At 48.3% G+C, this 27,288-nt stretch overlaps 2 protein-coding genes across 6 annotated transcripts in view; one reads left to right on the top strand and one right to left on the bottom strand.

Moving 5' to 3' along the window:
- SFTA2 (surfactant associated 2) overlaps positions 1–27,288 on the bottom strand; it is a 125,666-nt gene that overhangs the window by 7,727 nt on the left and 90,651 nt on the right. For 3 of the 5 annotated variants that reach the window (XM_087858091.1, XM_045800531.2, XM_087858092.1), the window contains one exon: positions 4,210–4,349. Coding sequence is in view for 2 of the 5 variants with exons in the window: in XM_087858089.1 (XP_087714215.1) it covers positions 4,210–4,349; positions 5,334–5,378 (185 nt within the window). In the remaining 3 variants the exon portion in view is untranslated. Of the gene's footprint in view, positions 1–4,209; positions 4,350–5,333; positions 5,443–27,288 lie in introns of all 5 variants that reach the window. The other 2 variants (XM_087858089.1, XM_087858090.1) reach the window with 1 other exon arrangement.
- On the top strand, positions 2,797–12,913 carry MUCL3 (mucin like 3). Its single transcript, XM_087858087.1, has 3 exons — positions 2,797–2,879; positions 9,365–11,736; positions 12,245–12,913. Exons 1-3 carry the CDS (start codon positions 2,798–2,800, stop codon positions 12,389–12,391), a joined length of 2,601 nt encoding a protein of 866 aa, XP_087714213.1. The 5' UTR covers position 2,797; the 3' UTR covers positions 12,392–12,913.

Raw genomic sequence — 27,288 nt, 5'->3', positions numbered from 1 at the left:
CTTCGGTACACAATAAATGCTCAAACATTAGAAGCTGGTAGGTTGTTTTGACCGACCCCTCAGCCTCTAGCTCAGACATAACAGCCTCTACTCACACTAAGAAATCTCCTTGAGCTTCTACTAACCCCCAGTCCCTCTAACCCAGATGTCCTGATCCCCCGGGGCAAGTTGTGGCTGAAAGAGAAGGGAGGGTGTGTATTCGTCCAGCCAAACCGAGACTGTCAATCTCAGCACTACTGACACACTGCGCTGGAGCATCCTTTGTTGGGGGGCCCGTCCCAGGCACTCCGTGTCACGTGCAGCAGCGTCTCTGGCCTCTAGCCACTAGATGCTAGCAGCACATCCTCCAAGTTGCGACAGGACTATCTCCAGACTTTGCCACGTATTCGTTGGGGGAGTAAAACTGTCCCTTTCTTTTGAGAACCACTTTCCTAGAGGCCTGGGTCCTTTGGGGAAAGGGTGAGGCTGGGGACTAGTAGAAAAGGGGGTTGTCAGTCACGCTGAGTCCAGATGGAGTCGCAGTGGAGGACCTGCTGCTGCCTTCGTCCCCCCTCTTGCAGGCGCACTGCCTGGAAGGCAGGCCGCCCAGCTCTGACGAGTCGGTCTTTGGCCAGACTCCACGGAGACTCACCAATCTCCCATTAATCGCATTAATGAGCAGTTGGCCTGTCCTCCTCTTCTCACTCATTCCAGCCCTGCCTCGGGCTTAGGGACAAGCCACACCAAGAGATGCGAGACATTCCTGCAAGTTGGTACAGCCACTCTGGAAAACAGTGTGGAGGTCCCTTAAAAAGTTAAAAATCGAGCTACCCTATGATCCAGCCATTGCACTACTGGGTGTTTACCCCAAAGATACAGACATAGTGAAGAGAAGAGCCATATGCACCCCAATGTTCATAGCAACAATGTCCACAATAGCTAAATCGTGGAAGGAGCCGAGATGCCCTTCAACAGATGACTGGATTAAGAAGTTGTGGTCCATAAATACAATGGAATATTACTCAGCCATCAGAAAGAACGAATTCTCAACATTTGCTGCAACATGGACGGCACTGGAGGAGATAATGCTAAGTGAAATAAGTCAAGCAGAGAAAGACAACTATCATATGATTTCTCTCATCTATGGAACATAAGAACTAGGATGATCAGTAGGGGAAGAAAGGGATAAAGAAAGGGGGGTAATCAGAAGGGGGAATGAAGCATGAGAGACTATGGACTCTGAGAAACAAACTGAGGGCCTCAGAGGGGAGGGTGGTGGGGGAATGGGATAGACCGGTGATGGGTAGTAAGGAGGGCACGTATTGCATGGTGCACTGGGTGTTATACGCAACTAATGAATCATCGAACTTTACATCGGAAACGGGGGATGTACTATATGGTGACTAATATAATATAATAAAAAATCATTAAAAAAAAAAAAAAGAGAGATGCGAGACATTCCCATGTCCAGTCCGCTGGTCCTCCCATGAGCCCCACTGCCCTGAGGCCCCGGCTTCTTGTCCTTGAGACCTTGACCTTCTCCACTCCCTCTGCCCACGCTACTTCCCACAGAAATGCACTGGGTGGTCCAGGCACCCACTCCATATAGCCGAGTAGTAAGTGCTTACTGACTGTCTACTGTGTTCCAGAAACTGTCTCAGGTGACGTGGAAGCAGCAGAGGTCAAGGCAAAGACTTCTACAGGGCGCTTACTTTCCATGAGAGGAGACCCACTGCGAGCAAATCAGGTGAGTCACAGCGAGGTGGTGACTTGGACACCTGGACTCGTGGCTTTCTCTCTCCTTGACTTCGGTAGTTTGACCCCCACTGCAACTCCAGCCGCAGACACTGTCATTTGGGAGTTCAGTGAATGAATTTTGACAATCTTCTGAACTAATGTTTGCTCTAGGCAAGGAATCAGGAGAAAGGAAAGGTAGAGACTCCAGGAGATCTAGAAATGAGATGTCTGCCTTTCTATATAGGGGTAGATGGGGGCTTGGAGGCAAAGAGATGGCCGCTGGGCTGATATGGGAGAAGAGGGGAGGGGTGGGCTGAAGGCAGAGCCCCTGTCTACCAAGCATCCCCACCGAAGAAGAACCTCAGCCTCTGTGTCCTGTCTGCATCCCTGGTGAGGTCTGTGATGTCAGGTCCTGAGCTTCTGTATCTGTCTTGTCACTTGTCTCTGTCACTGCTCCACTGTCTCCACATCTTGTTGTGTCATCTCTGAACATCTGGAAGCACCTGTCTGTGCAGTAGTGGGCCATGTGAGGGTTTTCCTCTTCTTTGCTCTTTCACCTGGTACTCATGGACGGCTCCACCCAGGGCAAAAAGAGTGACCATGTGTGACTAAGGGGTGTGGAAAGCAGGGCTGACGTGAGAGGGGCAGGAAGGCAAATGTGAAACTGGGGAAGAACCAGAATTTGAATCTCTTCCCAGAACCTGAGGACCCAATCATCCCCCTCTCTGCTCCACCCATCAGAGCTCAATCCTTCTAGAGTCCAGCCATTTGTTCTCTACCTCCCCAGAGCTCTGGAGGCCACCGCCACCCAGTCCCCACTCCCTCTGCTGGGGCTGGGTCAGGAGTCTACCCCCTCTGTGTTCCTTTTCTCAGATCCCACCCATTCGGCAGGCACCCAGGTGCCTGGCCCATGACACAGCAGCTGCGGTCTCCTGTTATCAAGGTACCACTGTGGGGTGGAGCCGTTCCATTTGCTTAAGGTTTAGGCCTGAGGGGCCCCAGCCCCCCTGACGTCAAATATGGACCCATATAAGCTGAGGGGACCCCAGCCCATGGCCCCAGGCAGCTGTCCGACTCCGACATGGCCCAGCCAGCCCACTGCATCCACTCCAGCTTTGGCCTCCAGTGCTGCCTCCTCGTCCTTCTAGCTTCCTGGGAGGCAGGTAAGATGCCCTCGGGGGCTAAGGGGTCACCACAACACAGGGAGACAGAAGACAGACAGGGATTGTTTCTTAGCACTATGGGGTTGAATGACCAATCAAAGAAATGAACAGCAGGTGAACGTGTGATGGGAAGGGCTGTGGGCACAAGGTTGTTGCAAAAACTGCCTAGGATATTCACGCTCAAGTCTGCTGGCAATGGCAGGTAGGAGATGAAATCCAGCCTGTGCTTTGCTTCTCAAGACAGAGCCACCCAGAGCGGGGCTTCTTCCAGTTTACACGAGGACACTGTACAGGCTGGCATAGGAGAGGGGACCTGACGTTCGCGGAGATCTGCTATGTGCAAGGAACTCACAGGTGCTCACAATTCTTCATCTCATTTTATCTCCTCAAATCCCCTGAAGTGGTTAAAAATATCCCACTTTATAGTGAGGCGAGTGTGACCCAGAGAGGTAAAGGGACTTGTGCACAGTCGTGCAGCTAGAGGGTAGCAAACAGAGATTCGGACACCCCACACTGCCTGCTTCCCTCCGGACGCACGGGGCGCATTTCTCTCCCAAAAGCCCTGTCCTATGCTGACTTTGGTTCTACTCTGCTATGTGGCCCATTTAGCGAGTCTGGACTTCCCCACGCCTGGCCAGCGCCAACAGATGATGCCTACTGAGCACCTGCTATGTGCTGGCATTGTTCTAGGCACTTCACCCACGTTTACTTATTTAACCCTCACAGCAACTCGGTAAGGTATGTGTGTTTTTGTCCCTCCCCCCCATGTTATAGTTGGGAAACGTCCCAGGGCTTCAGTGAGAAAATGTATATGGAAAAGTTTAATGAGCAAAACAGAACTTACAAGTTAAAGGGAAATCACCAAATTCGTTCACTTAGTTAAGAAAGTTCTGTGGCTGACCCCAGGGGGTAGAGAGGCCAACCAAAGGGGCAGTCTGGAGGGGACCTGGGTGATTTGAAGGAGGGTCTTCATAAGGCAGACACACACACACAGATTCAGGAGGCCTCTCTCTGTGCTGGCTAGGGTTACCCACGGCAACGACGACGATGATTGCAAACCGGGGCCCAGAAAGCTGTGAGTCTGGATGCCCCAGACAGTATTCGGGGCAGGGCGGGTAGAAGCTGCTTCTTCTAATAACGTTTGACTGAGGGTGATATTGGGGGAAGTTTCTCCTCCCTGAGCTCAGGTCACGCGGGGGTCAGAAGGGATGGGGCGAGGGGACCAAGTGTATGGTGGGTGGTAGGGGCAGGGCTGGGGAATCTCCAAGCTGCCTCTGCTAGGTCTCGGCAGTGCGTTCTGTTCGTGCCCCAGTGATGGCCTTCCGCTTACCTCAGGGGTCTGGGGACAGAGGCACCAGAGCCACCGTCAGCCTCCCAATCTCCAGTCTCTTCTCTCCGCCTTCCTGTCAGCTGCTGTCCCACCTGCTGCCCTCCACCACCTTCTTTGTGCGGCTGCCCAGGAAGAGGAATCTGTAGGTACAGAGCAGAAGGGCAAGAGTCACGAATCAACGCCACATACATTTGCTTTTCAGGGAGATTTGCTCTAGGACACACACAGGTGCAGGGCAGACTTGAGATCCAAATTCTAGAACAAGGACACCCCGAGCTCTGTGTGTGCTGTCTGGGGAGATGGCCGTTAGGACTTACTGGCCGGGAGGGCGGGGAGGGCTGAGGGAAGGCCCAGGGCAGTGGACACTCAGACCCTGCAGAGAGCAAGTGAAGGACAGGTGGACAGGGCCTGAGACAGGGATAAGGTTGGGATGGGGTCAGGCCGGGGTTGGAATGTGGGTCCTGCTGGGCACATGACTATGTCCAGCAGGGAGTGAGGCCAGGGTAGAGAGGGAAGAATGATCACTGGGGTGGGTGAAGACCTTCAGCCCACAGTGCTGGCCCTTCTCCCCCATCATTAGTCCACAGGACTAGTCAACACCCAGACTCAGATAACTGGATCCTAGAAACCCAGAGTCTGTGTCATGCAGCCATAGAACCAGAGGTGCCGAAACTAGATTAAATTATCTCTCAGGGGAGCACAAGTGGGCCTGGGGTCCTGGAGAGAATCTAAAAAGGATGTTTTCCTATAATAAATGTTATAGGATTTAATTTCTATGACAGAAATAATATATCCTCATTATAGAAACTGGAAAATGGAAAAAATGAGAAAGAAAAATAAAATCGCTCCTAATACTCCCCAGTTACCCACCCAGGCAACATTCGAGTGTATTTCTCTTTAGTCTTTTTACCCTGAGTTTTAGGTCACATATTGAGCTTATGTTCTGTAGACATTTCAAGCATTTACCCATATTAACACAAACAGAGTAAGCCATTTTCTAGGGGCAGGAACACCAGATATGCTCTTTTGGGTGAGGCTGCTCTGACAGAGACCCTGTATCATGAGTCACCTAGCAGGATGTCCACCTTCTTTTCAAACAAGAGAATGGAACAGATTGAACAGACCTTTGGAACTGCACACAGTTTTGATGTTGTGGGATCTGTTTCCATTCTTTAATCCAGGCTGGGCATCCACCTCCAGTGCCTCGTGCCAAAGCCAGATTTTCCTCTCTGCCTATCAGTGACAGAAAAAGTTACTTTCAGGCCATTATTGTAGTCAGTGAAATGAATATCTCATGGTGAACACTTCCTAGGGAACTGAAACTGCTATCAACAGTAGACTGACTGGGGAGAAGAGATGGACATCTCATGGCCAGTGCGGGGGGGAGGGGAGTGTTAGTCACTGATTTGCCTCATGGCTGAACTCAGAATCAAGGAATTCTTTGAGCTTTGACTCCAGATTTTATAACTGATGGTTCCATAATTGTGTGCTGTAGGTTTGGAATTCTAAGACCTAGTTATCTGAGTCTAGTTATTGATGATGTGGCCCCTGGGGTTAAATGACAGCCAGTATCCCAGAACTGGTGTGCTGCAGGACTTTTTTTAACACCTCAGGGCCTCGGGGCACCTGGGTGGTTCAGTCGGTGAGGCGTCTGCCTTCGGCTCAGGTCGTGATCTCAGGGTCCTGGGATCGAGCCCCACGTCAGGCTCCCTGCTCTAAAAAGTCCCTGATTAAAAGTCAGGCTGCTGGGGCGCCTGGGTAGCGCAGTCGTTGAGCGTCTGCCTTCGGCTCAGGGCGTGGTCCCGGCGTTACGGGATCGAGCCCCACATTGGGCTCCTCCACAAAGAGCCTGCTTCTTCCTCTCCCACTCCCCCTGCTGTGTTCCCTCTCTCGCTGGCTGTCTCTCTGTCACATAAATAAATAAAATCTTTAAAAAAAAAAAAAAAAAGTCAGGCTGCTTTTCTCTCTCCCTCTGCTGCTCCCTCTGCTTGTGCTCTCTCTTTCTCTCTCTCAAATAAATTAACAAAATCTTTTAAACAAAACACATCTCAGGGTCTCAATTATTTCACGGTCAGAAAGTACCCTTTGGTTTCCCAGCCTTTGGAGGTCACAGTTATGTTTGCTTTTTTACTTAATGTGCGTGAGGAAAGGGTGCCGGCACTGTTTCTGAAGGGCCTTCCCCAGTCTTAAAATATTCTGTCAATCACCTACTCACCACATGTGTAAAGCGCTTCCTCTAGGCTGGGGACCCAGCAATGCATGAAGCAAACGAAACTCCCCGCCATCGTGGGAAGTATTCATCGTGCACTAGAGAATGACGAGTGTCATGCTGATACAACACAGCGGGCGGAGGTGGCCCAGGAAGAGGTGGTCAAGGCAGGCCTCAGAGGTACACGGACTAGGTGGGTCAGGAGCTGCCGCAGGCCACAGGCTCAGGCTCCGCTTACCGCCAGGGGGGCAGGGCAAAGTATGAGACTGTTTCAAAGACCACAATTTGGATTCAACAAACTCTTTGAAGAACCTTCTTTGCTCGAGCTGGTGCAGCTGACGTCATTGCTGCTTACAGCTGGGGATGTGCAGCTTCTGAACACGTAAGCGACCGGGCAAGGGTGCAAAGCTGGTGAGGGACGGAGCCTGAGCTCTAATCCTGTGCTCGGATTCTGTAAGGCCAGTGGGATCTGCCACGCGCCCATTTAAAAGCATCTGGGACAGGGATTCCTGGCCGGCTCGGTCAGTTGAGCATCTGACTCTTGATTTCAGCTCAGGTCACGATCGCAGGGTCGTGAGACGGAGCCCTGTGTCGGGCTCCGTGCTGGGTGTGGGGCCGGCTTCAAGATTCTCTCTCTCCCTCTGCCCCCCAACTTTCTCTCTAAAAAAACTTTAAAAATTAAAAAAATAAAAGCATCTGGGGTATAGTGAGAAGCCTGACTTTGCCAATTATTTTATCTCTTTGAACTTCCTTTCCTTACCTATAAAATGGTAAGATCATGTACTTGTCTCCCAGGTTTGTAGTGAAGATTAAATAAATAGATGTAGAGACAGCATTCTTCAGGGTCCCATAAATGCCGGTGTTCTTCCTTTTCCAGCGGCTGGGCTGACCTATAGTTTGTGTCATGTAGTCTTAACCAGTAGGAGCCTGGACCTGGGAACTCAGAATCTGTGTTCAAATTCTGGCTCAACCTCTTACTTGGGGAGTGTCTTTGGGGAGATTACTTAACCTCTCTGAACCTTGTTTTCTCATCTATAAAAAGGGGAAAGAGTGAATAGTTCTCAACTTCAAAGGGCTGTTGTGAGAAGTGAATGAGTTAATACATTCCTCATTATAAGACCTGCCCGTCTCACAGTAAGTGTGCAAAAAATGTTGGCCATAGCTACTGCTGTGGGATGGTGTGCAAGTCACTATTCCTCCAGGGTGAAACTTGAAACTCAAGTTTCTTGGCTGTAAGATAGGGAGGCTGACAGCTTCTAAGGCACTTTTGCGGAGCTGTGAGATCAGTCATCCTAGACGAAAATCCAGAAAGTGAATGTCTGTGAGGCAACCACCTGAGCTCTTGGCCCAGAGAACATGGCCAATGAACAGCAGCTATCATTGGGGTTGCTGCTGCGGGAACCAAAGAATCGAACTAACATAGTGGAGCCTCAAAACTCAGCCCTCCTTTCTCTCCCTAACCTCGAATCCCTTCAGAGACTTGGGCTCCCCTAATACCCTTACCCCCTTCTTTCCCCACCCATATTTCTTTCAAGGAGTTCCCCAGCCCCCTACTCTTGTTGGCAGCACGGGGGGGGGGGGGGGAATTGTGGTTTTCTATGATTGGGAATGGGTCCAGGTTCTGGTTGCCGCCTTGAGCTAACAGAGACCGGAAATCTCAGTTATGTAACAACATTATCTCTTTCACTCTTCGAGATCTCTTAGCTAGGTATCAGAGACATCTCCTCTATCCCCATTGGTTGTTTTTCCATGTAATTAAGGTTCATATCTGTTCACTGATAGAGGTTTTTTCTCTCACACCCTGTCCTTAAACACGGACAGTCCCTTCCGAAATTCAGCTGCCTCATTCACTCCTCTCCGGACCCCCAGTCAGATATCTTTTTCTTTCAGGAGGGTGACTTTCATCTATCCCAGGGGGCTTTAGGTGTGTGAAGGGGTGGGGGGAAGTCAGTGGGGAACCATAAGGATTGAGTCATTTCATCTACTTCTCTGCACCCAGACCAAACTTTAACACCCAAATGAAAGTCTCCCATCTCCCTCCTCTATCCACCATCCATTCCTCTTCTTACCTCTCTCTCATTCATCATCTTCATCTACTTATTAATCCCTATGGGAAGTTCTGCCAGAAATCCTACCTCAGTCTCTCACACAGTTACATTTGGGATGGAGCTGGAATGTTATGGAAAGATGGAGATTCTGATATTTGCTCCCTTTCCTCTCAGCTCTGTCATGGAAAGGGAGCTCCATTCCATAAGTATATAAACTCTAAAGGAGCATTTGTGGAGTAAAATGCCAGTCAATATCTGATCGCAAAATCTTATGGTTTGATAGGCAGGGCAGGAGGGGGAGGTTGACGGGCACACAAATAACCGTAATGTCCAGTTGAAGGTGACAGGAAAGGGTAGTGACAAATAATGTTTGGGGGCACCCGGGTGGCGCAGCGGTTAAGCGTCTGCCTTCGGCTCAGGGCGTGATCCCGGCGTTATGGGATCGAGCCCCACATCAGGCTCCTCTGCTGTAAGCCTGCTTCTTCCTCTCCCACTCCCCCTGCTTGTGTTCCCTCTCTCGCTGGCTGTCTCTATCCTGTCGAATAAATAAATAAAATCTTTGAAAAAAAAAACAAATAATTTTTGGAGCACTGAGATGAAGCTAGATCTTATCTGCTTGGAAGGATCTGGAAAGATGCCATAAAGCCGGAAAGGTCTGAAACTGAGAACTGAAGAATAGAGGTGGAAAAGAGGTAAGGTGGCATTTTTGCTGGAGGCACAGCCTGAACAAAGGTCCAGAGACTAGAGGAGAGAGTGGGGATTATATATTACAGTATTCTGAGCATATTGGCTGGGGAGATATATCTAGGGTAATAAAGGGATCCTTAGAGACAGAAGAGGGCAGAGAAGCAAGGAAGAACTTAACGGAAGTTTCTTATTTGTTTCTCTTCCTTCACAGGTGCTGTCACATTTCAAGAATTTCAGAAAACTCATGATTCCCCAGCATCTGATCATTTGTTCGCTCCTAAATCAGGCCTTGTTTATAGTACACCCTCTGACCGTACTGCTCTTCATTCAGGCCACAACCCTCTAGACCTCAGTAAATCTACAGAAACCCATAAGGTAAAACGTCATTGCAATAATACACAACATATCCTGACGACTTACAAACCTATACGTAATTCCCCAGACTCTACAAGTCATCATGAAGTTCCTTCTACTTCTAGAAAAAACCGCAGCAATCAAGGAAAAGACCCAAATGTCCAGAATGGAGGCTCTCTTGACCCTACTGACTCTACTAACACACATAAAGGACTGTCTGGTGCAAAATCTCCAATCCCAACAACCAAGAACAAAAGAGCTTGCACTAAGCCCAACACAAACAAAACAGGTACAGGAAACCAACATAAAACTGTAACATCTTCAAGAAGCATCAACATTAAAAGCGCTACTTCACACAAGACCCTAAGTCCTGTCCACAACTTGGTCAGTCCAGAGAGCAATAAAATGCCTACATCGTCCTCAGGCAGAAGCAAAACAGCCACAAAGGTATCACATGAGGCTACAAGAACCCCAGAAAGGTCAAAAAGAGCTGAAGATCATAATATAGTTGCTGGTTCCAGAACTACAGTTGCCTCAGGCAAGACTGTGATGCATACTAGAGAACACATAAACAGGACCACATCAGTCATCGAAAAGACCACACTAATGCCAGCAACACTTAGAGTACACAGACATAGGACCACATTAGCTCATATAAATATCACAAGAACACTAGAAAACCCACCGGAAGATGGAAAACGGGTCAAATCGCCTTATAAGAAGAACCCAGGAGTTTCAGGACAGTCTACAAAACATGAAGAGACTAAATCAACCGATAAGATGACCACAACAACCCAAGAAAAGTCCAAGAAACACGGACAGAACAGCACTCTGTCCAACAGGAGGACCACGAGAGCCCCAGAAGGTTCCAAGGACTATGGAGGGAAGACCACAGGAGCCCCAGAAGTTTCCAAGGACCATGGAGGGAAGACCACAGGAGCCCCAGAAGTTTCCAAGGACCATGGGGGGAAGACCACAGGAGCCCTAGAAGGGTCCAAGGACAATGGGGAGAAGACCACCCTAGACAATGGGAAGATCACAGGAGCCCCAGAAGGGTCCAAGGACCATGGGGGAATGACCACAGGAGCCCCAGAAGGGTCCAAGGACCATGGGGAGAAGACCACAGGAGCCCTAGAAGGATCCAAGGACCATAGGGAGAAGACCACCCCAGCCAATGGGAAGATCACAGGAGCCCCAGAAGGGTCCAAAGACCAAGGGGGGAAGACCACAGGAGCCCTAGAAGGGTCCAAGGACCATGGGGAGAAGACCACCCTAGACAATGGGAAGATCACAGGAGCCCCAGAAGGGTCCAAGGACCATGGGGGAATGACCACAGGAGCCCTAGAAGGGTCCAAGGACCATGGGGAGAAGACCACCCTACACAATGGGAAGATCACAGGAGCCCCAGAAGGGTCCAAAGACCATGGGGGAATGACCACAGGAGCCCTAGAAGGGTCCAAGGACCATAGGGGGAAGACCACAGGAGCCCTAGAAGGATCCAAGGACCATGGGGAGAAGACCACCCTAGCCAATGGGAAGACCACAGGATCCCTAGAAGGGTCCAAGGACCATGGGGAGAAGACCACCCTAGCCAATGGGAAGACCACCGGAGCCCCAGAAGGGTCCAAGGACCATGGGGAGAAGACCACCCCAGCCAATGGGAAGATCACAGGAGCCCCAGAAGGGTCCAAAGACCAAGGGGGGAAGACCACAGGAGCCCTAGAAGGGTCCAAGGACCATGGGGAGAAGACCACCCTAGACAATGGGAAGATCACAGGAGCCCCAGAAGGGTCCAAGGACCATGAGGGAATGACCACAGGAGCCCTAGAAGGGTCCAAGGACCATGGGGAGAAGACCACAGGAGCCCTAGAAGGGTCCAAGGACCATGGGGAGAAGACCACAGGAGCCAATGAGAAGATTACACAAACTTCAGCCAAATCTACAAAACGTGACAAATCTGTCACTAATACCTCTCCTGATCCAAATAAAACTGATGTTACCTCTGAGGTGCCATCTTTTACACTCACTAAATCTCACATGGAGCTGAGTTTTACCAGGGCAAAGACCCCAGGCAACAAAAGCCATCCATATCAGAACAAAGATGGCTCACAGAGAGGTCTTCATGCTGGAGGAATGAGAGACAATGATTCGTTTCCTGCATGGGCCATAGTTATTGTGGTCCTGGTGGCTGTGATTCTCTTCCTGATGTTCCTTGGCCTTATCTTTTTGGTAAGGGAGAGGGATGCTACAGGGGAGCAAATGCATGAGATAGGGAGTTGACAAGAGATTACAGATCTGAACCAGAGGGAGTAATTAGCTCAGAAAAAGAAGCATGGTAGTGGGAAGGGGGATGGTAATAAAGGGGTAGTGGTGGTGAAGACTATGGGGAAAGACAATGATGCATGGGGCATGAACAATGGCACTGGACAGAAGTCTGAGGCTGAGAAAAAAGGATGTAGGATAGGGAAAAATTGGAGGTTGGAGAAAGAATCTGGGATGTGAGAATAGGGGATATTAGGATAGGGAAAACTGGACAGCGGTGGGAAGTAGAGGTGAGGTCTGGGACTTAGTGCATGGGATCTGGGGCTGGAATAAGGATCAAGGTTTGGAAGGAATCTTGGGAAAGGAGGAAGCTAAAGGTCTAGGGTCAGAAAGAATAGAATCAAAGGATTATGGGTGTTGAGGAAATCAAATGGCGTAGCTGATGAAACCCATTCCTCCTTTCTCCTAATCACAGATCTCCTATATGACGAAAACACGCCATGCACTGATCCAGAACAAGGAGGACAATGACCCAGAGGATGATGGGGGCCCTAACTCCTACCCAGTCCACCTGATGCAGCAGCAGACCCTCGGCATGGGCCAGATCGCTTCCCCACGGTGATCCTTTAGAAAGTGCCCAGCTCTTCTATGCCCTTAGTAAGACGAGGGACTAGCCTCACAATTCATATGTCCTGGACTCCAGGAAGGGCAAGGTACTGACGGTTAACAGCATTAACCCTTCATCTGCTGGGTTCTTATTGAAACTGGTCTAAGGAGGAGATGATGAGTAAGAAGGATGTCACTCTGGGAGATACAAAAGAAAGAATGAATAGTATAAGCATGTGTTCTCTGTAGAAGATGACGGTCTCAGAATGAAAAGATGTTTGACGGACATATGGGGTGGGCACCAATACTGGACACTGAATCTTGGGAGGAGGAGCCTGGCTAAAGGAAGTTTGGGGGCCTTAGAAGCCAGTGCCCCAGATCTGACTGTAAGCTGGGTTTCAGGACCAATCTATAATATTTCTATCTATTACTTAGACTTTGTGTGTAAGCAGGCTTGTCTTTGAGTTCCCAGGACACTTGTCCCCCTCCTTTTTAAAATGGAAAAGTAGGATCTGAGAATAAAAGAGCACTTATTTCCTTCACTGTCTCTACACCTGGGAGAAAGGAAAATTCCAGAAAAGATCATAAATATCTCTCATCCAGATGGTTCTTCCCTCATCCTCCCGAATCCTTTCATTTTTCTAAATGTCTACAGTAGGCATCCTGTTGGCTTGGCTTGCTGGGTTGTGGGTGGCATGCATGGAGGGATTTTTGTTTGGCCTGCAGTGTTACCCATTCATCCCCATCAGGCCTTCCCTGATGGTGTTCCCCACTCATCATTTATTTTCCTGTCTGTTCTACCAAAAGCCAGTCTGGGCTTTTTCCTGGAGGAGTCACTCGCCTTCTCTATTGCCCCCATTCTCTCTCTCCTCACACTTTCACTCCAGATTCTGATTTTCCTCCTTGTAGGCATCTCATATGGATTTTCTCTCCAACTTATTAAAGCCCTTTTACCTATTACTGATTTGGCAGAGGGGGAAAGAGCAGACAGATAATAGTCTTTTTATAATAAAGTATAAAATATGTGTAAAGTAAGAACATCATAATTACTGGACTCTCAGTTGGGAGAAGTCCTGGCTGGTGTTCCTGACTCTGGCCGTGACCTTACAGATGACCTTCATCAGGAGTGGCTAGGGAATAGGAATTCTTTGGAGGGTCATGGAGAGGAGCTGGAATTTCTATTGCTCTTAAGATGAGTCACTCTTGAGTTCCTGCTGGGCTCATTTGCATGGTGACAAAAAAAGGAGAAAATGTATTAATTAATAAGCAAGTATTTCTAAGCACCTTTTATAAATTCTGTTGAGGATTATAAAGAAGTGTAAGACGTAGTTGCCACCTGAGACACCAATATAGGAAAATTAAAATTAAATACGTAATTCAATAAGAGTTATCACAAGGCAGTACCACACAGAATAAAACAGGACTCTAATGAATTAAACCTAATATTTATGGGCAACTACTACATTCCAAATTGATGTTAGGACACTAGCCCTGCTCTAAAACCATTCCATGCCCAAATGTCAGTCCCAGCAGAACCACCGCCCATCACCCACATAGCCTGGGCTCTCACTCTTAACACAGGAGGCTCAGCAACTTCCCTGAGCAGAAAGACACTTCCGTTGACACAGGCCTTCCAACTTGAACTTCATCTGGAATCAAAAAGCAGTCACTGTTTGCTTCTTTGGGCCTTGCCATTTGCAGGAAGCTGGAAGTCTACCATGGACAGTAGTCCTAATGCAGACACGCATGTCACTGAGTTATCTGCCAGGGTCCACTCCAGGCTGGGTGGGCCCTCCGGCCTCAGGATCTTTCGGAATCTCCCACCAGAGTTCTGCTCTGCTAAAGGCAGGATTGTAGCTTGGATCCCAGAATGGTGGCATGCCAGATGTTAGAGGGACCCCAGAGTTAGGCCCCTGGAAAGAGACTTGAGGCAGAGAGGGACACAGGGGTTCCGGAAGAGGGCTGGGGTGCTTGAGAAAGAAAGGACAAGGATGTCAGATTTTTAGTCATCTGGGCAGATGGCAACTCGGCAGGTGGCAGCTGCCAGGACAGGAGTGGCACTCTTTCTCAGGAGAAAAGAAGATACTGCCTATCCCTGGCCTCTAACCATTGAATTTCTCCAGCCTGGACCCTAATTTAAAAAACAAAACAAAACCAAGCAAGAACACCTCTGCGCACCCCCACCCCCAGGGGAGTGCGAAACATCCAATGTGATAAGGCACCCAAATGGAGCACTGGGGGTCAGGGGTATATATTCCGCGAGTGTAGAAGGCTCTCCAAACGCAATAGGGACTATGGACCCCAGCACAGAGGCTGATCGTCTCCTTTCCCACTTCTCTCCTCCCCTCCTAATGCCCACTTTGAAATCTAGGGGGAAATTCTCTGACAAGCTCCAGGGATGGGCTCTTATTAGAGAAAATTACATAAAAAGCGGCAAGGAGGGAACGGCTCCTTCCTCACAAGCTTAACCACGCCCCCCCGGGCACCCCCAGGAGAGATCCGTGCCCAAGACCTCTAGAGCCGAGGTGGGCGCCAGGTGCGAGGGCAGAGGGGTGAGCCCGGGTAAGGCCGGCCAGTATCATGGGTGAGGGACAGGGGACCAGAGCAGCGGAGACTCTGGGGTCCCTGAGCATGGGGCCCTCCCTTCCTCCCTCTAGGCTCCACCTGCCGCGAGGTTCCTGTATCTCGCTCGGTAACTGAGCGGATCAGGGGTTCACAGCCGGCACCCCCCCCCCGCCCTCACCCCCACCCCAAGGCGCCGCTTCTGCCCCAGCACCCGGCAGGTCGCCGCGGACGACACTCAGCCACCTGCAAACTGCGAGCCCGCCTGCGGTTCGAGCCCCGCACAGCCCCCGGCTCGCGTGCAGTTCTTCGGCCACGTTTCCTGTGCTAAGCGCTTCCTTCCACCCGCACACCCTCCGCAATAAAACGAAAGTTTGCGCTGTGCTTGCTTTCACGTCACGTACTTCAATCCTCTGCTAACTGCGCGTTCTTTCTTATTACGCTTGTTTGACAGATGGCAAAACCGAGACTCAGAGAAGTACCATGTTCAAACCCGCACAGCTCCTGGGAACAGTTTTTCTCCCAATCCAACTTCACTTTGCTCCTTAGTGTGACTTAGCATGACCTGGATGGGTGGGAGGTTACTACCACCCAAGGAACGTAGTATAATTGAGGTTTGTGCAAGAAAGCGTCCAGCTCCTTCTTGCGGAGTCCAGGTCTCCTGTACAGCCCCTTGGACTTCCCAGAGTTTTGTTCTTCCGGCCCCACAGGGCTGGGTCTGTCCTGACAGCCTCTGTCACCTTCTGAGACTCATTCACTGGCCGCATGGTCACAGTGTTCCGCCCTCCCTCCCAATACCCAGGCCCCTGGCAGCTGACTGTACCAGCGCACCCGGTCCTGCACAATGAGTGCTGGTATGGTAAGAAGATTCAACGATTTGGGACCCAGTCACCCCCATTTTTTTCCTTTCTGCCTCCTACAAAGGCCTCTGCTCCAGAAATGAGACATCCCCAGAGAAAACAGGTTTTTGCTGACTTTTGTCCCCAAGGGTGGGTCTACTTTCCTGTGACAGGTTTGATCCCCTTGTTCTCTCTCCCTTCCTGTGCCACAGATGCCCCTCCCTGGAGAGGGAGGGCCCGGAAATTATGGCTCCCCCACACGCCCTGCCCACAGCAATGGCCAAGTGAGACAGGAAAGGGCTCCGGGCATATTGTGGAGTAAGCGTTGGAACCCAGAGTCTAGCTGTTTCAGTCCCTGGCTCCTACTACCATGGAACGTACCCCAGCTGATCTTACTCGTCCCACAACCCTGGCCCTAGCAAGCTTTTGAAACTTCATGTCCCAGTGAGACTCCAGGCATCAACTCGTCCCCGGCAGTCCGCCTCTGCTATAGAACCCAGGCATTCTAGGTAACAACTTCCAATGTGGATTGTTTCAAGAGGAGGAGAAGAAAATTATCGCCTGCCTCCTGCGTCCTGCTGTGGCTTCTCTTTGGAATCCTGGGACTTGGTAAATGAATTCCCTATCAATCACAGAGGACATGGAGGCCATAAAAAGTCAAGAGGAGACAAGGGTCTCTGTCCCAAACACTCCTTGCATATTCTCATTCTTTTTCTGGAAGCAAAGACGATAAACTTCTTTTTGCCCGTTTCTGTGAGAGTCAGCACTGACCCTAGCCCCCATTGACCATGACGGTGGCCCTCACCTTCTTCACCTTGCAGCAAATCCACCCTTTTTGTCTCCCTCCGAACTTCAGCTAGAAGCAGGAACACAGATAGCAGCTTTATTTTCATTTTCCCTTGGAAGCCTGGAGCGTATAGCTGCTTGATAAATGTTTTGTTATCTAACTTGAAAATCCTAGTTTCTATGTCATCCTTAATTCCTTATTAGAGTTAGCCTCCACGTCTGAGTAAAGCCAAGGGAAACGAAAATATCCCTTCCAGAAATGCTGCCTAAATGTAAACCCTTGGTCAGCTCTCAGAATTCCTGAATAGAGACACACGTGGAGGGACCACAGAGATCCCAGGGCAGTGGGAATTGTGGATGAAATTAGCCAGAGGAGAAGTAAAGTCTGGGCTCTCATGTTCCTAGCCATTTCACCTGACTTCTCTTCTAGACTCCTCCAGAATTTCAAGTTTCTCTTTTTAATTATTAAAATCAATGCCAAATAACTTATAAATGCTCTTGATTTTCACTGTAGGATGGAATGCCTAAAAAGGGAGTAGGCAGGGTAGGTGTGGAGTTCATAGAAACAGGCCTGGGTTTATTTTTGTGTATAGTGTAAGGAAATGGCCCAGTTTCATTCTTCTGCATGTGGCTGTCCAATTTTCCCAACACCATTTGTTGAAGAGACTGTCTTTTTTCCATTGTACATTCTTTCTTCTTTGTTGAAGATTAGTTGACCATAGAGTGAGGGTCCATTTCTGGGTTCTCTATTCTGTTCCATTGATCTATGTGTCTGTTTCTGGACCATTTCCTTACACCATACACAAAAATAGACTCAAAATGGATGAAAGATCTTCAATGTGAGACAGGAATCCATCAAAATCCTAGAGAACACAGGCAGCAACCTCTGTGACCTCGGCCACAGCAACTCCTTGCTAGACACGTTGCCAAAGGCAAGGGAAACAAAAGCAGAAAGGAACTATTGGGACTTCATCAAGATAAAAGCTTCTGCACAGCAAAGCAAACAGTTGACAAAACCAAAAGACAACCGACAGAATGAGAGAAGATATTTGCAAATGACCTATCAGATAAAGGGCTAGTACCCAAGATCTATAAAGAACTCCTCAAACTCAACACCCAAAGAACAAATAATCCAGTCAAGAAATAGGCAGAAGACATGAACAGACATTTCTCCAAAGAAGACATACGAATGGCCAACAGACACATGAAAAAGTGCTCAACATCGCTCAGCATCAGGGAAATACAAATCAAAACCACAATGAGATACCACCTCACACCAGACAAAATGGCTAAAATCGGTAAGTCAGGAAATGACAGATGTTGGTGAGGATGTGGAGAATGGGGAACCCTCTTACACTGTTGGTGGGAACGCAAACTGATGTAGCCACTCTGGAAAACAGGATGGAGGTTCCTCAAAAACTTGAAAATAGAGCTACCCTACCACCCAGCAATCGCACTACTGGGTATTTACCCCAAAGATACAAATGTAGTGATCCAAAGGGGCACCTGAACACCAATATTTGTAGCAGCAATGTCCACAATAGCCAAACTACGGAAAGAGCCCAGATGAATGGATAAAGAGGTGGTATATATACACAATGGAATATGACTCAGCCATCAAAAATGAAATCTTGCCATTTGCAGTGACGTGGATAGAACTAGAGGGTATTGTGCTAAGCGAAATAAGTCAATCAGAGAAAGTCAATCCGTGAAATATGATCTCATTCATATGTGGAATTTAAGAAACAAGATAGAGGATCATAGGGGAAGAGAGGGAAAAATAAAAAAGACAAAGAGAGGGAGACAAACCAAAGAGACTTTTTTTTTTTTAAAGATTTTATTTATTTATTCAACAGAGAGAGAGACAGCCAGCGAGAGAGGGAACACAAGCAGGGGGAGTGGGAGAGGAAGAAGCAGGCTCATATCGGAAGAGCCTGATGTGGGGCTCGATCCCGGATCGCCGGGATCACGCCCTGAGCCGAAGGCAGATGCTTAACCGCTGTGCCACCCAGGCGCCCCAAAGAGACTTTTAATCATAAGAAACAACCTGAGGGTTGCTGGAGGGGAGTTGGGTGGGAGGATGGGGTAACTGGGTGATGGACATTAAGGAGGGCATGTGATGTAATGAGCACTGGGTGTGATATAAGACTGATGAGTCACTGACCTCTACCTCTTCTACCTTGGAAACTAATAAACTAATAATACATTATATGTTAATTAACTGAATTTAAACAAAAAAATTAAAATTGCAAAAAAAAGAAACAGGCCTGGGTTGAATGAACAAAAGGTGGTATTTTTTCTTATTCCTTTGATACTTGTTTCTTTTTTTTTTTAATTTTGTATTATGTTATGTTAGTCACCACACAATACATCATTAGTTTTTGATGTCGTGTTCTGTGATGATACTTGTTTCTTGTGCCCTCCCTCTAGCCCCTCCCAAAGACTCTCCTGGAGACTGTTGTCTTGCATATTCTGTTCTCTTCCTCCTCCCTCTCTGTCTGTGAACCCCTTCAGCTTGAACCATTATTACTGCAGATGACTTCCAGACTCATCTCTAGCTCGTCTTTGCTGTGAAATTCAGTCCTGTATTTCCAGGCTTATTTTTCCCATAACATCTTCACTCGGATATCACATCATATCGAACATGACACACACATGTATTTGTCCAGCAAAATTTTTGGAGCATTTCCTCCAGACTAGATCTGAAGATACATCAACAAAGCAGCAACACATCCTGCCTTTAAGGGTCTCACAGGCCACCGGGAAAGGCAGATATCACACAAGGAATGACACATAAATACGGAAGAGTTGTAAGTGTGCAAAAGTGCTAGCAGGCACCGCTTCAGCTTCCCATCAGGTCTTTACAGTTTCCCTCATCTCCATCCACTCATCTCCATCCACTCTCTCCCTCCCTCACCCCCTTTACATTGGAGGAGTGTCTCTCTAACCTGGGCTCTGGTTCCCATCACATACTTCCTGCGTTTCAGTAGGGTTCCCCCCCTCCACCCACACACTCTCTATTTCTCCTTCTCCAGGGTCCTTCCCATCAGCATCCAAACAAACTCTAGAACAGTGTGCACAAGAATCACCTGGAAGAGATTCTATTTTTCTACTTATTTATTTATTAAAAATTATTTATTTTTTACGGAGGTACAATTGACATGTAACATTATATTAGTTGCAGGTGTACAAAAAAAAATGATTGGATATTTGTATCTATTGAGACATGATCACCACAATAAGTCTAGTTAATATCCATCACCACGTATAATTACAATATTTGTGTGTGTTGAGAACTTTTAAGACCTACAGTCTTTGCAACTTTGAAATATATGACACAGTATTATTAACTATAGTCACCATGCTGTACATTACATCCCCAGGACTTACTTATCTTATAACTGGAAGTTGTACCTTCTGATCCCTTTTACTCATTTTGCCCACCCCCACCCGCTGCCTCTGGTTCCCACCAGTCTGTCCTCTGTATCTAGAGCTGTTTTGTTATAGCTTCCGCATATAAGCGAGATCGCACAGTAGTTGTCTTTCTCTGTTTGACTTACTTCACCGAGCATAATGCCTTCAAGGTCCATCCATGTTGTCACAAATGGCAGGATTTCCTTCTTTTTTATGCCTGAATAATATTTCATTGCATATGCATGAGATTATTTCTAAAGTGCAGATTTTGGCCCCTGTCCTTTGGGGTTCCTGAGTCAGTAAGTTTGGGGTAGGGGCTGGGATCTGCATTTTATTTATTTATTTATTTATTTATTTATTTATTTATTTATTTTATTATTATTTTTAAAGATTTTATTTATTTATTTGACAGAGATAGAGACAGCCAGCGAGAGAGGGAACACAAGCAGGGGGAGTGGGAGAGGAAGAAGCAGGCTCATAGAGGAAGAGCCTGATGTGGGGCTCGATCCCATAACGCCGGGATCACGCCCTGAGCCGAAGGCAGACGCTCAACCACTGTGCCACCCAGGCGCCCCTTATTTTTTTATTTTTTATTTTTTTGTGGGGTTTTTGTTTTTTTGTGTTTTTTTTGTATTATGTTATGTTAGTCGCCATACAGTACATCATCAGTTTTTGATAGAGTGTTCCATGATTCATTGTTGGCATGTAACACCCAGTGCTCCATGCAATACGTGTCCTCCTTAATACCCACCACTGGGCTAACACATCCCCTCACCCTCCCCTATAAACCCTCAGATTGTTTCCCGGAGTCCATAGTCTTTCATGGCTCATCTCCCCATCTGATTCCCCCCCCCTTCATTTTTCCCTTCCTTCTCCTAATGGCCTCCCTGCTATTCCCTTATGTTCCACATATAAGTGCATTTGAACAAGCTCCCACCATTTTAACAAACTCCCAACCTGTGGTCCAGGAGCCACACTTTGAAAAGCTCTGCTCTTCAGCATCCATCTTAACAAGCCCATATCTTTCCCAGCTCTGCCCTCTGTCATTGTAAAGTTTCTTGAAATAATTCCCTATAAACACTACCTCCATTTTCTCATCTTCTACTCACTGCGTACATACTTCCTTTGCAGATTTTATCAGAGTAACCCATGTAAATAGTTTTAAAAGTCCAATAGTCCTACAGGCCCATTACAAAAAAACAGTCCTCTCTGATGCACCTCTCGCATCTGATCCTTGCAGTCCAGAGGCAGCAACTCCCAACTTTTAGCTTCTTCTCCCAGTATTTGCACCTGCAGACTAAAACATGTTCCAATGCTTCCAGAGCTGCTGTGTTGGGAGTGCTATTCTCTTGAGTAGGGGGAGGGGCAGAGGAGAGAGTCTTCGAGCAGACTCTTTACGGAGCACTGAGCCTGACACAGGGCTTGATCTCACAACCCATGAGATCATGACCTGAGCTGAACACAGGAGTCGGATGCTTAACAGACTGAGCCACCCAGGCTCCCCCATCACATGGTAGTTTCTACATGTCCTTCAATATTATGCCTGTTGCTCAAAAGCTTTGTTTTTCCATATTCAGAAGTGGCACTGTCATAATGTGGCTTCCATTTAAAACAAGCAGTTTTCAGGTATATCTCTGCTTTGATAAGATGTTCATTTCTCTTCTGAGCCACCATTCCACAGTCTGTCCCTCATGTGAAAGGCAAGAGAGCCTCTTCTTTCTGGGCCCTGAAAGAGCCCTAGTTAGTGATTCATAGATTTTTTTGTTTGTTTCCAATGTTATCTATATACTTATTCATTGTCATTCTCCCTTACTTGAATATAAGCTTCATACCTATATTTTACCACACTGCCCCATGCCTGGAATACCACATGCCTTACAGAAGCTTCCTAAGGAATATTTCTGAATGAGTGAATGAGAAGTACTGGACACAGAGAATGCCTGTCAGAGAGAAACTTAGATCAATCTCCTAGATTCTTCTCTAATCCATTCCCACTGCTGCCAGTTGTTCTAGCACTTTACACCAAAAATTAAAGGAAAGAAAGACATCATCCCAAGGATCTTCCCCTATCATTTCCTTGTGTCTCTTTACTGAGAGAACTTTTATGAACCGCCTAACACATCAGTTCTGACCTTGACTGCCTAAAGAGAGCCTGCAACATCTGGCCTCATCCAAAATTTACAGCCCGACTGCCTTCATTTCATGCATAACGACGCATGGGCTCTCCTCAGGCAGGGACAGTACGCTGCAAGTCCCAAAGAGTGAAGGGGGACTGCGCTTGAGGGTCTCTGCTCCAGTGCCCTCCCATTTTGGTGTGACCTCCTCCTTATTTCCACCTAGCTAAGGGAATGCTGCTGCGGAGATCTGTCCACGCGTCCTCTGTGTTTTCACACATTTTCTCCTTCATCTGATCTCCAACAATCCTTAGTATTAGAGAGATGATACGCGGTTTCTATTTGTGTTGCCTCCTTAGCATGTGTTAAATAAAAAGATTCACCCAGGCAAACGGAGTGACAAAAAAACCCCACAAAAACCAAAACACTGAGGACCCTGATTAGTAAAATTCTTGAGGAAAGAAAACACAGAGGAGATTGATCAAATGATTCATTCATTCAATAGCACAGCTGAGTCAGCAATCATGCCCATGGCATCTGCACAAAAAGAAAAAAAAAAAAAAGGAAGAGGCGAGAACTACCATAGCTGACCTCTATAAGGTACGTACTTCCACAGGCAGGGCTAACTAGTCTGGGTACCATAGTTCTGCTGACTCAACAGAAACAAGAATGACAGATATGTGCAAGGCTCCTAATTAAATATAAAAATGCACACGTGGGGGTGCCTGGCTGGCTTGCTCAGTACAGTGGTCAGAGGAGCATGTAGCTCTTTTTTTTTTTTTAATATTTTATTTATTTATATGAGAGAGAGAGAACACAAGCAGGGGGAGGGGCAGAGGGAGAGAAAGAAGCAGACTCCCTGCTGAGCTTGGAGCCCACACAATCCCAGGACCCTGAGATCATGACCTAAGCTGAAGTAAGATGCTTAACCAACTGAGCCAGCCAGGCGCCCCAAGAATGTGACTCTTGATATCAGGGTTGTGAGTTTGAGCCCCACATTGGGCATAGAGATTACTTTAAAAAAGATCTTTAAAAGGAATGCAAAAGTGAGTGTTATTCCTGAATAAAAATTAATGTACTTTAGGGAGGACTACAGCTGCTGGGCCCACCGCAGCCTTTGAGCCCTCCATGTCCTTGATCACAGCTTCTCCCAAGACAGCCACAGCCTCAGGGGCCACCGCAGAGTGTGTCTCCACAACGGACTCAGAGTAACTCAATCTCTCAGACCATCTTGGTCTCCATCACCACTTCCGAGACCGCCACAATCATCGCCACAGCCTCTGAGGCCACCACGCCCTCCACCACAGCATCTGGACCCACATGATCTCTAACACAGCCTCTGATACCACTACGGTTTCCGCAAAAGGCCTTGTGACAATTGCTAAGTCTGCGTCCTCCTCAGTCTCCCTCAATAACTGCTGAGACCACCACAACATCTGTGCTCATCACAGTCTCTGAGAGCACTGCCTCCTCCATGATGACATTTGTACCCACCATAGTCTTCACCGTGACCTCTGAAATCACCACAGACCCTAGGGCCACCATAGATTTCACTGCAGCTTCAAGTATCATGGCAGAATCTCTAATACCACCATGGCCTACACCACCAATTTTGAGGACACTTTGGTTTCCACTGAAGCTTCGGAGAGCACTCTGGCTGCTACCACAGCCTCAGAGATGACGAGGATTTCCACTAAAGCCTCTGTCACAGCTGTAGAGTCTGCACCTTCCACAACTGCTGAAATATCTGCTAAAACCACCATAGCATCTGTCCCACTGCATTCTTCCCCATAGCCTCTGAAGCCACCACAGCTTCTGAGACCACCAAAGATTCTGACACCACCATGGTCTCTCCCACCACGTCTAATACCACAGATCCTCCACCATAGCATCTCTACCCATGACAGTCTCTACTGCAGCCTTTGAGTCCACTGTGGCCTTCAGCATAGTCTCTGAGACCACCACAGCTTCCACAATAATATCTCTGCTCCTTATAGCTTCCACCGCAGGCTCTAAGAACACCATGGTCTCTGAGACCACCATGGTCTCCACCATCACTGCTGGGGCCACTGTCGTCTCCATTGAGGCTTCCGAGATCACTCTGGGTTCTTCCGTAACATCTGTACCCACCATATTCATCACCGCAGCCTCTGAGACCACCAGTGCTCCCAGCACAGCTTCTGAGATAATCACATCCTCCACCCCAATGTCCATTCCAACCATAGCCTTCAGCATAACCTCTGAAATCACCATAAGTTCTTCAACTATCCTAGTCTCTGAAATAACTTCTGAGGACCTCAAGTCCAGCATTACAGCATCTGTGTCAATGACAGCCTCTATCCCAGACTTTGAGGCCTCTGGGATGTCTACCAAGGCTTCTGAGACCACCATGGCCTCCACAATTTCATATGGGCTCACCACAGGCTCTAAGAACACAGTTTTTGAGACTACCATGGCCACCACCACCCCTCTGAGACCACCATGGCATCTACCACGACTGCTGAGACCACTAAGGCCTCGACTTATCTCTCTGACAGCACTGTCGCTTCAACTATAGCCTCCGAGGCAATGACAGAATCTACTAAAGTCTTTGTGACACTTGGAGAATCTGTGACCTCCACAATAATTCCAACATCTGCAGAGACTCTGACTGTCTCAACCACAGCTTCTAAGAGCACCACAATTTCCTTCTCAGAAATTGGGCCCACCATATTTTCTTCCGCAGATTATGGGGACACCAAAGCTTCCACCTCACATTCTGGACCCACCACAGCCTCAGAGGTCACCATGTCTTTCGTTTTGGCCTCATCACTCCCCCTGGGCCTCTACCTCTGCCGCTAGGGTCCCCACAATCTCCACCAGGGTCTCTGGACCTTTCACGGTCTCTTCCATCACCTTGGTGCCCATCAAGGCCATTGACTTTTCTACTCAGTCCAACACCAACACAGTTGTATCAGGTACTGACCACCATGTCCTCTCTAAGCACACACATTTACCTCCAATGTCAACCAGCCGTCACCTTTTTGCCTGTTTCTGTCATTTCTGCTCTAGACTCTACTCAAGCCATCACTCCTGTTAGATATACTTCTGTTCTCTCCTCTTGAATAATATTTATTTCTACTCTGATCTCACCTTCTTTTGTTCAGTGTCCATCATTTCCAGCCCAATCAGAAGCACTTCTTTGCAAGTATCTCCCCCCAACACACACACACACACACACACACACACACACACACACACACACACAATTATATTCCATCACTTCTGCCTAGAAGGAACTCACCTCAACTCTGACAAACATCCCAATTTGTCAGATGCTGTCATTTCTGTGCCAAGCACAGTCAGCTCTGTTCCACCCACCACCTGTGACAGTGCCATCCCATCTTCAATATATGGAGCCCTGGTCCAGGGACTGCAAGCTACACTTCATGGGCCCAAGCTGGCCTGTTACCTGTTTTCCCAAATGACGTGTTATTGGAACACAGCCACACGTACTCCTTTATGTTGAGAGCTGCTTTCCAGCTACTTTGCATACTTGTGACAGAGACTTGGTGACCCAAATAGCTTAAAAATTTACATCCGATGACTCTTTACCAACGCTTGCTCCAAGTTTGGTTAAAACTAAAATGATTTTTTTCACCTGTGGCACTTGCTCTGAATAAAGCCACCTCTGCACTTGCCATCAGCACTCCCGCCGGATGCGATTCTGCCCACTTTGTCCTGAGCTACCCAGGGCTCTTGTATCAGGGTAACCACTTCCGGTCTAAGCCCAGCCCTTGCTGCTGATGCCACCTGCTCTATGTATTAGGTCCTCCCGCCTTGTTCAGAGTCCAACCTCTCCTTCCCTAGGCCCGGCCTCCTCCCCGTGGTCCAGTGCTTCCACATATGTTCCGAACGCACTCACCTCACCTTTGTTACCACCATGATCGTGTTAGACTATGTCACCTGTGCTCCCAGCCATGACCACTGTTTCATCCCTGAGAAAATCTTTTTTTTTTTTTTAAAGATTTTATTTATTTATTTGACAGAGATAGAGACAGCCAGCGAGAGAGGGAACACAAGCAGGGAGAGTGGGAGAGGAAGAAGCAGGCTCCCAGCGGGGGAGCCTGATGTGGGGCTCGATCCCACAACGCCGGGATCACGCCCTGAGCCGAAGGCAGACGCTCAACCACTGTGCCACCCAGGCGCCCCCATCCCTGAGAAAATCTGATTCCATCATCCCTTCCTCTAGCAATGTCCTTATGCTCATGAGTACATCACAAGAATATTAGAGCCTATCTCTTTTATCCCAGCCCACCCCCCTATTTGGGTGATCACTTCTAAAATTGAATAATCTTCTCCTGCATCAACCCCAGTCACATTTCCTCAATCTTAGCCTCCACCATCCCCAGCACCACCAGTGGGCATAGCCTACCTCCTCTTCTCTGAGGCCCTCATGGTTTCAGGTGAATCACTTTCCACCATCCCTCCTCCTACCACAACAGCTCTTCTCAAACCACCACCACCACCATTCGTGTGTTATTTCAATCCCTCTGCTCTAAGTACAGCTGCCTCCTCTTCAATTATTGTCACTGTACATGCATCACATCATGGGATCTGTTTCCTAGGCACGAGGACCACTGGAACCAGACCAACTACCCCCATCTCTGTCACCATGGCCCCTGCAATGGACTTCATATCCCCTGCTACCAGGAATATTGTCCCTGAGATGGCCCAGAATGCCCCTGACCTGGGCACACCCACGGCTGGAGCACCATCTAGCGGCTCTCTTCCAAATACCAGGAGCACCAGGATGAAGTCCACCCTGGAGCCAAGCACCACTCCTGGACGCAGCACCACCTCACACAAAGCAGACCCCCTCACCCAGGAGGACACGGTTACCGTAAGCCAAAGGCCAACAAATGACTAAGCCAAGTGGCTATTTGCAGCCCTGGGGCGTCGTCCTCATGTCTCTGTCTGCAGTCGTGGTGGGTGTTGGTGTTAGTGGGACTGAGTTTCTGGCTGGTGAGTTACAGTGAGTAGAGGTGGAGGAACTACTTACGTGATGAATCATGAGTGGGAAGAGAATAATGAGAACAGGACAGCTAGGCTGCTCCGGATAAGAGAGCAGCGTGCGGAGAGTCCCACCATCCGCGCCCAGGCAACATGAGAGCATCAGGAGCACACGGCAAGCCTCAAAAACCAGCTTTATGGGCTCA

Source organism: Ursus americanus, chromosome 32, assembly GCF_024610735.1.
Source record: "Ursus americanus isolate L20-20 chromosome 32, mUrsAme1.1.p, whole genome shotgun sequence".
NCBI lineage: Eukaryota > Metazoa > Chordata > Mammalia > Carnivora > Ursidae > Ursus > Ursus americanus.
This window is presented reverse-complemented; position numbering and strand designations above follow the sequence as displayed.

Bases quoted from the DNA above. Each gene is read 5' to 3' on its own strand.
- MUCL3 (XM_087858087.1), top strand. From the start codon at position 2,798: ATGGCCCAGCCAGCCCACTGCATCCACTCCAGCTTTGGCCTCCAGTGC. The intron at 2,880-9,364 runs GTAAGATGCCCT...CTTCCTTCACAG, and splicing joins TCTAGCTTCCTGGGAGGCAG to GTGCTGTCACATTTCAAGAA. The intron at 11,737-12,244 runs GTAAGGGAGAGG...TCCTAATCACAG, and splicing joins TCCTTGGCCTTATCTTTTTG to ATCTCCTATATGACGAAAAC.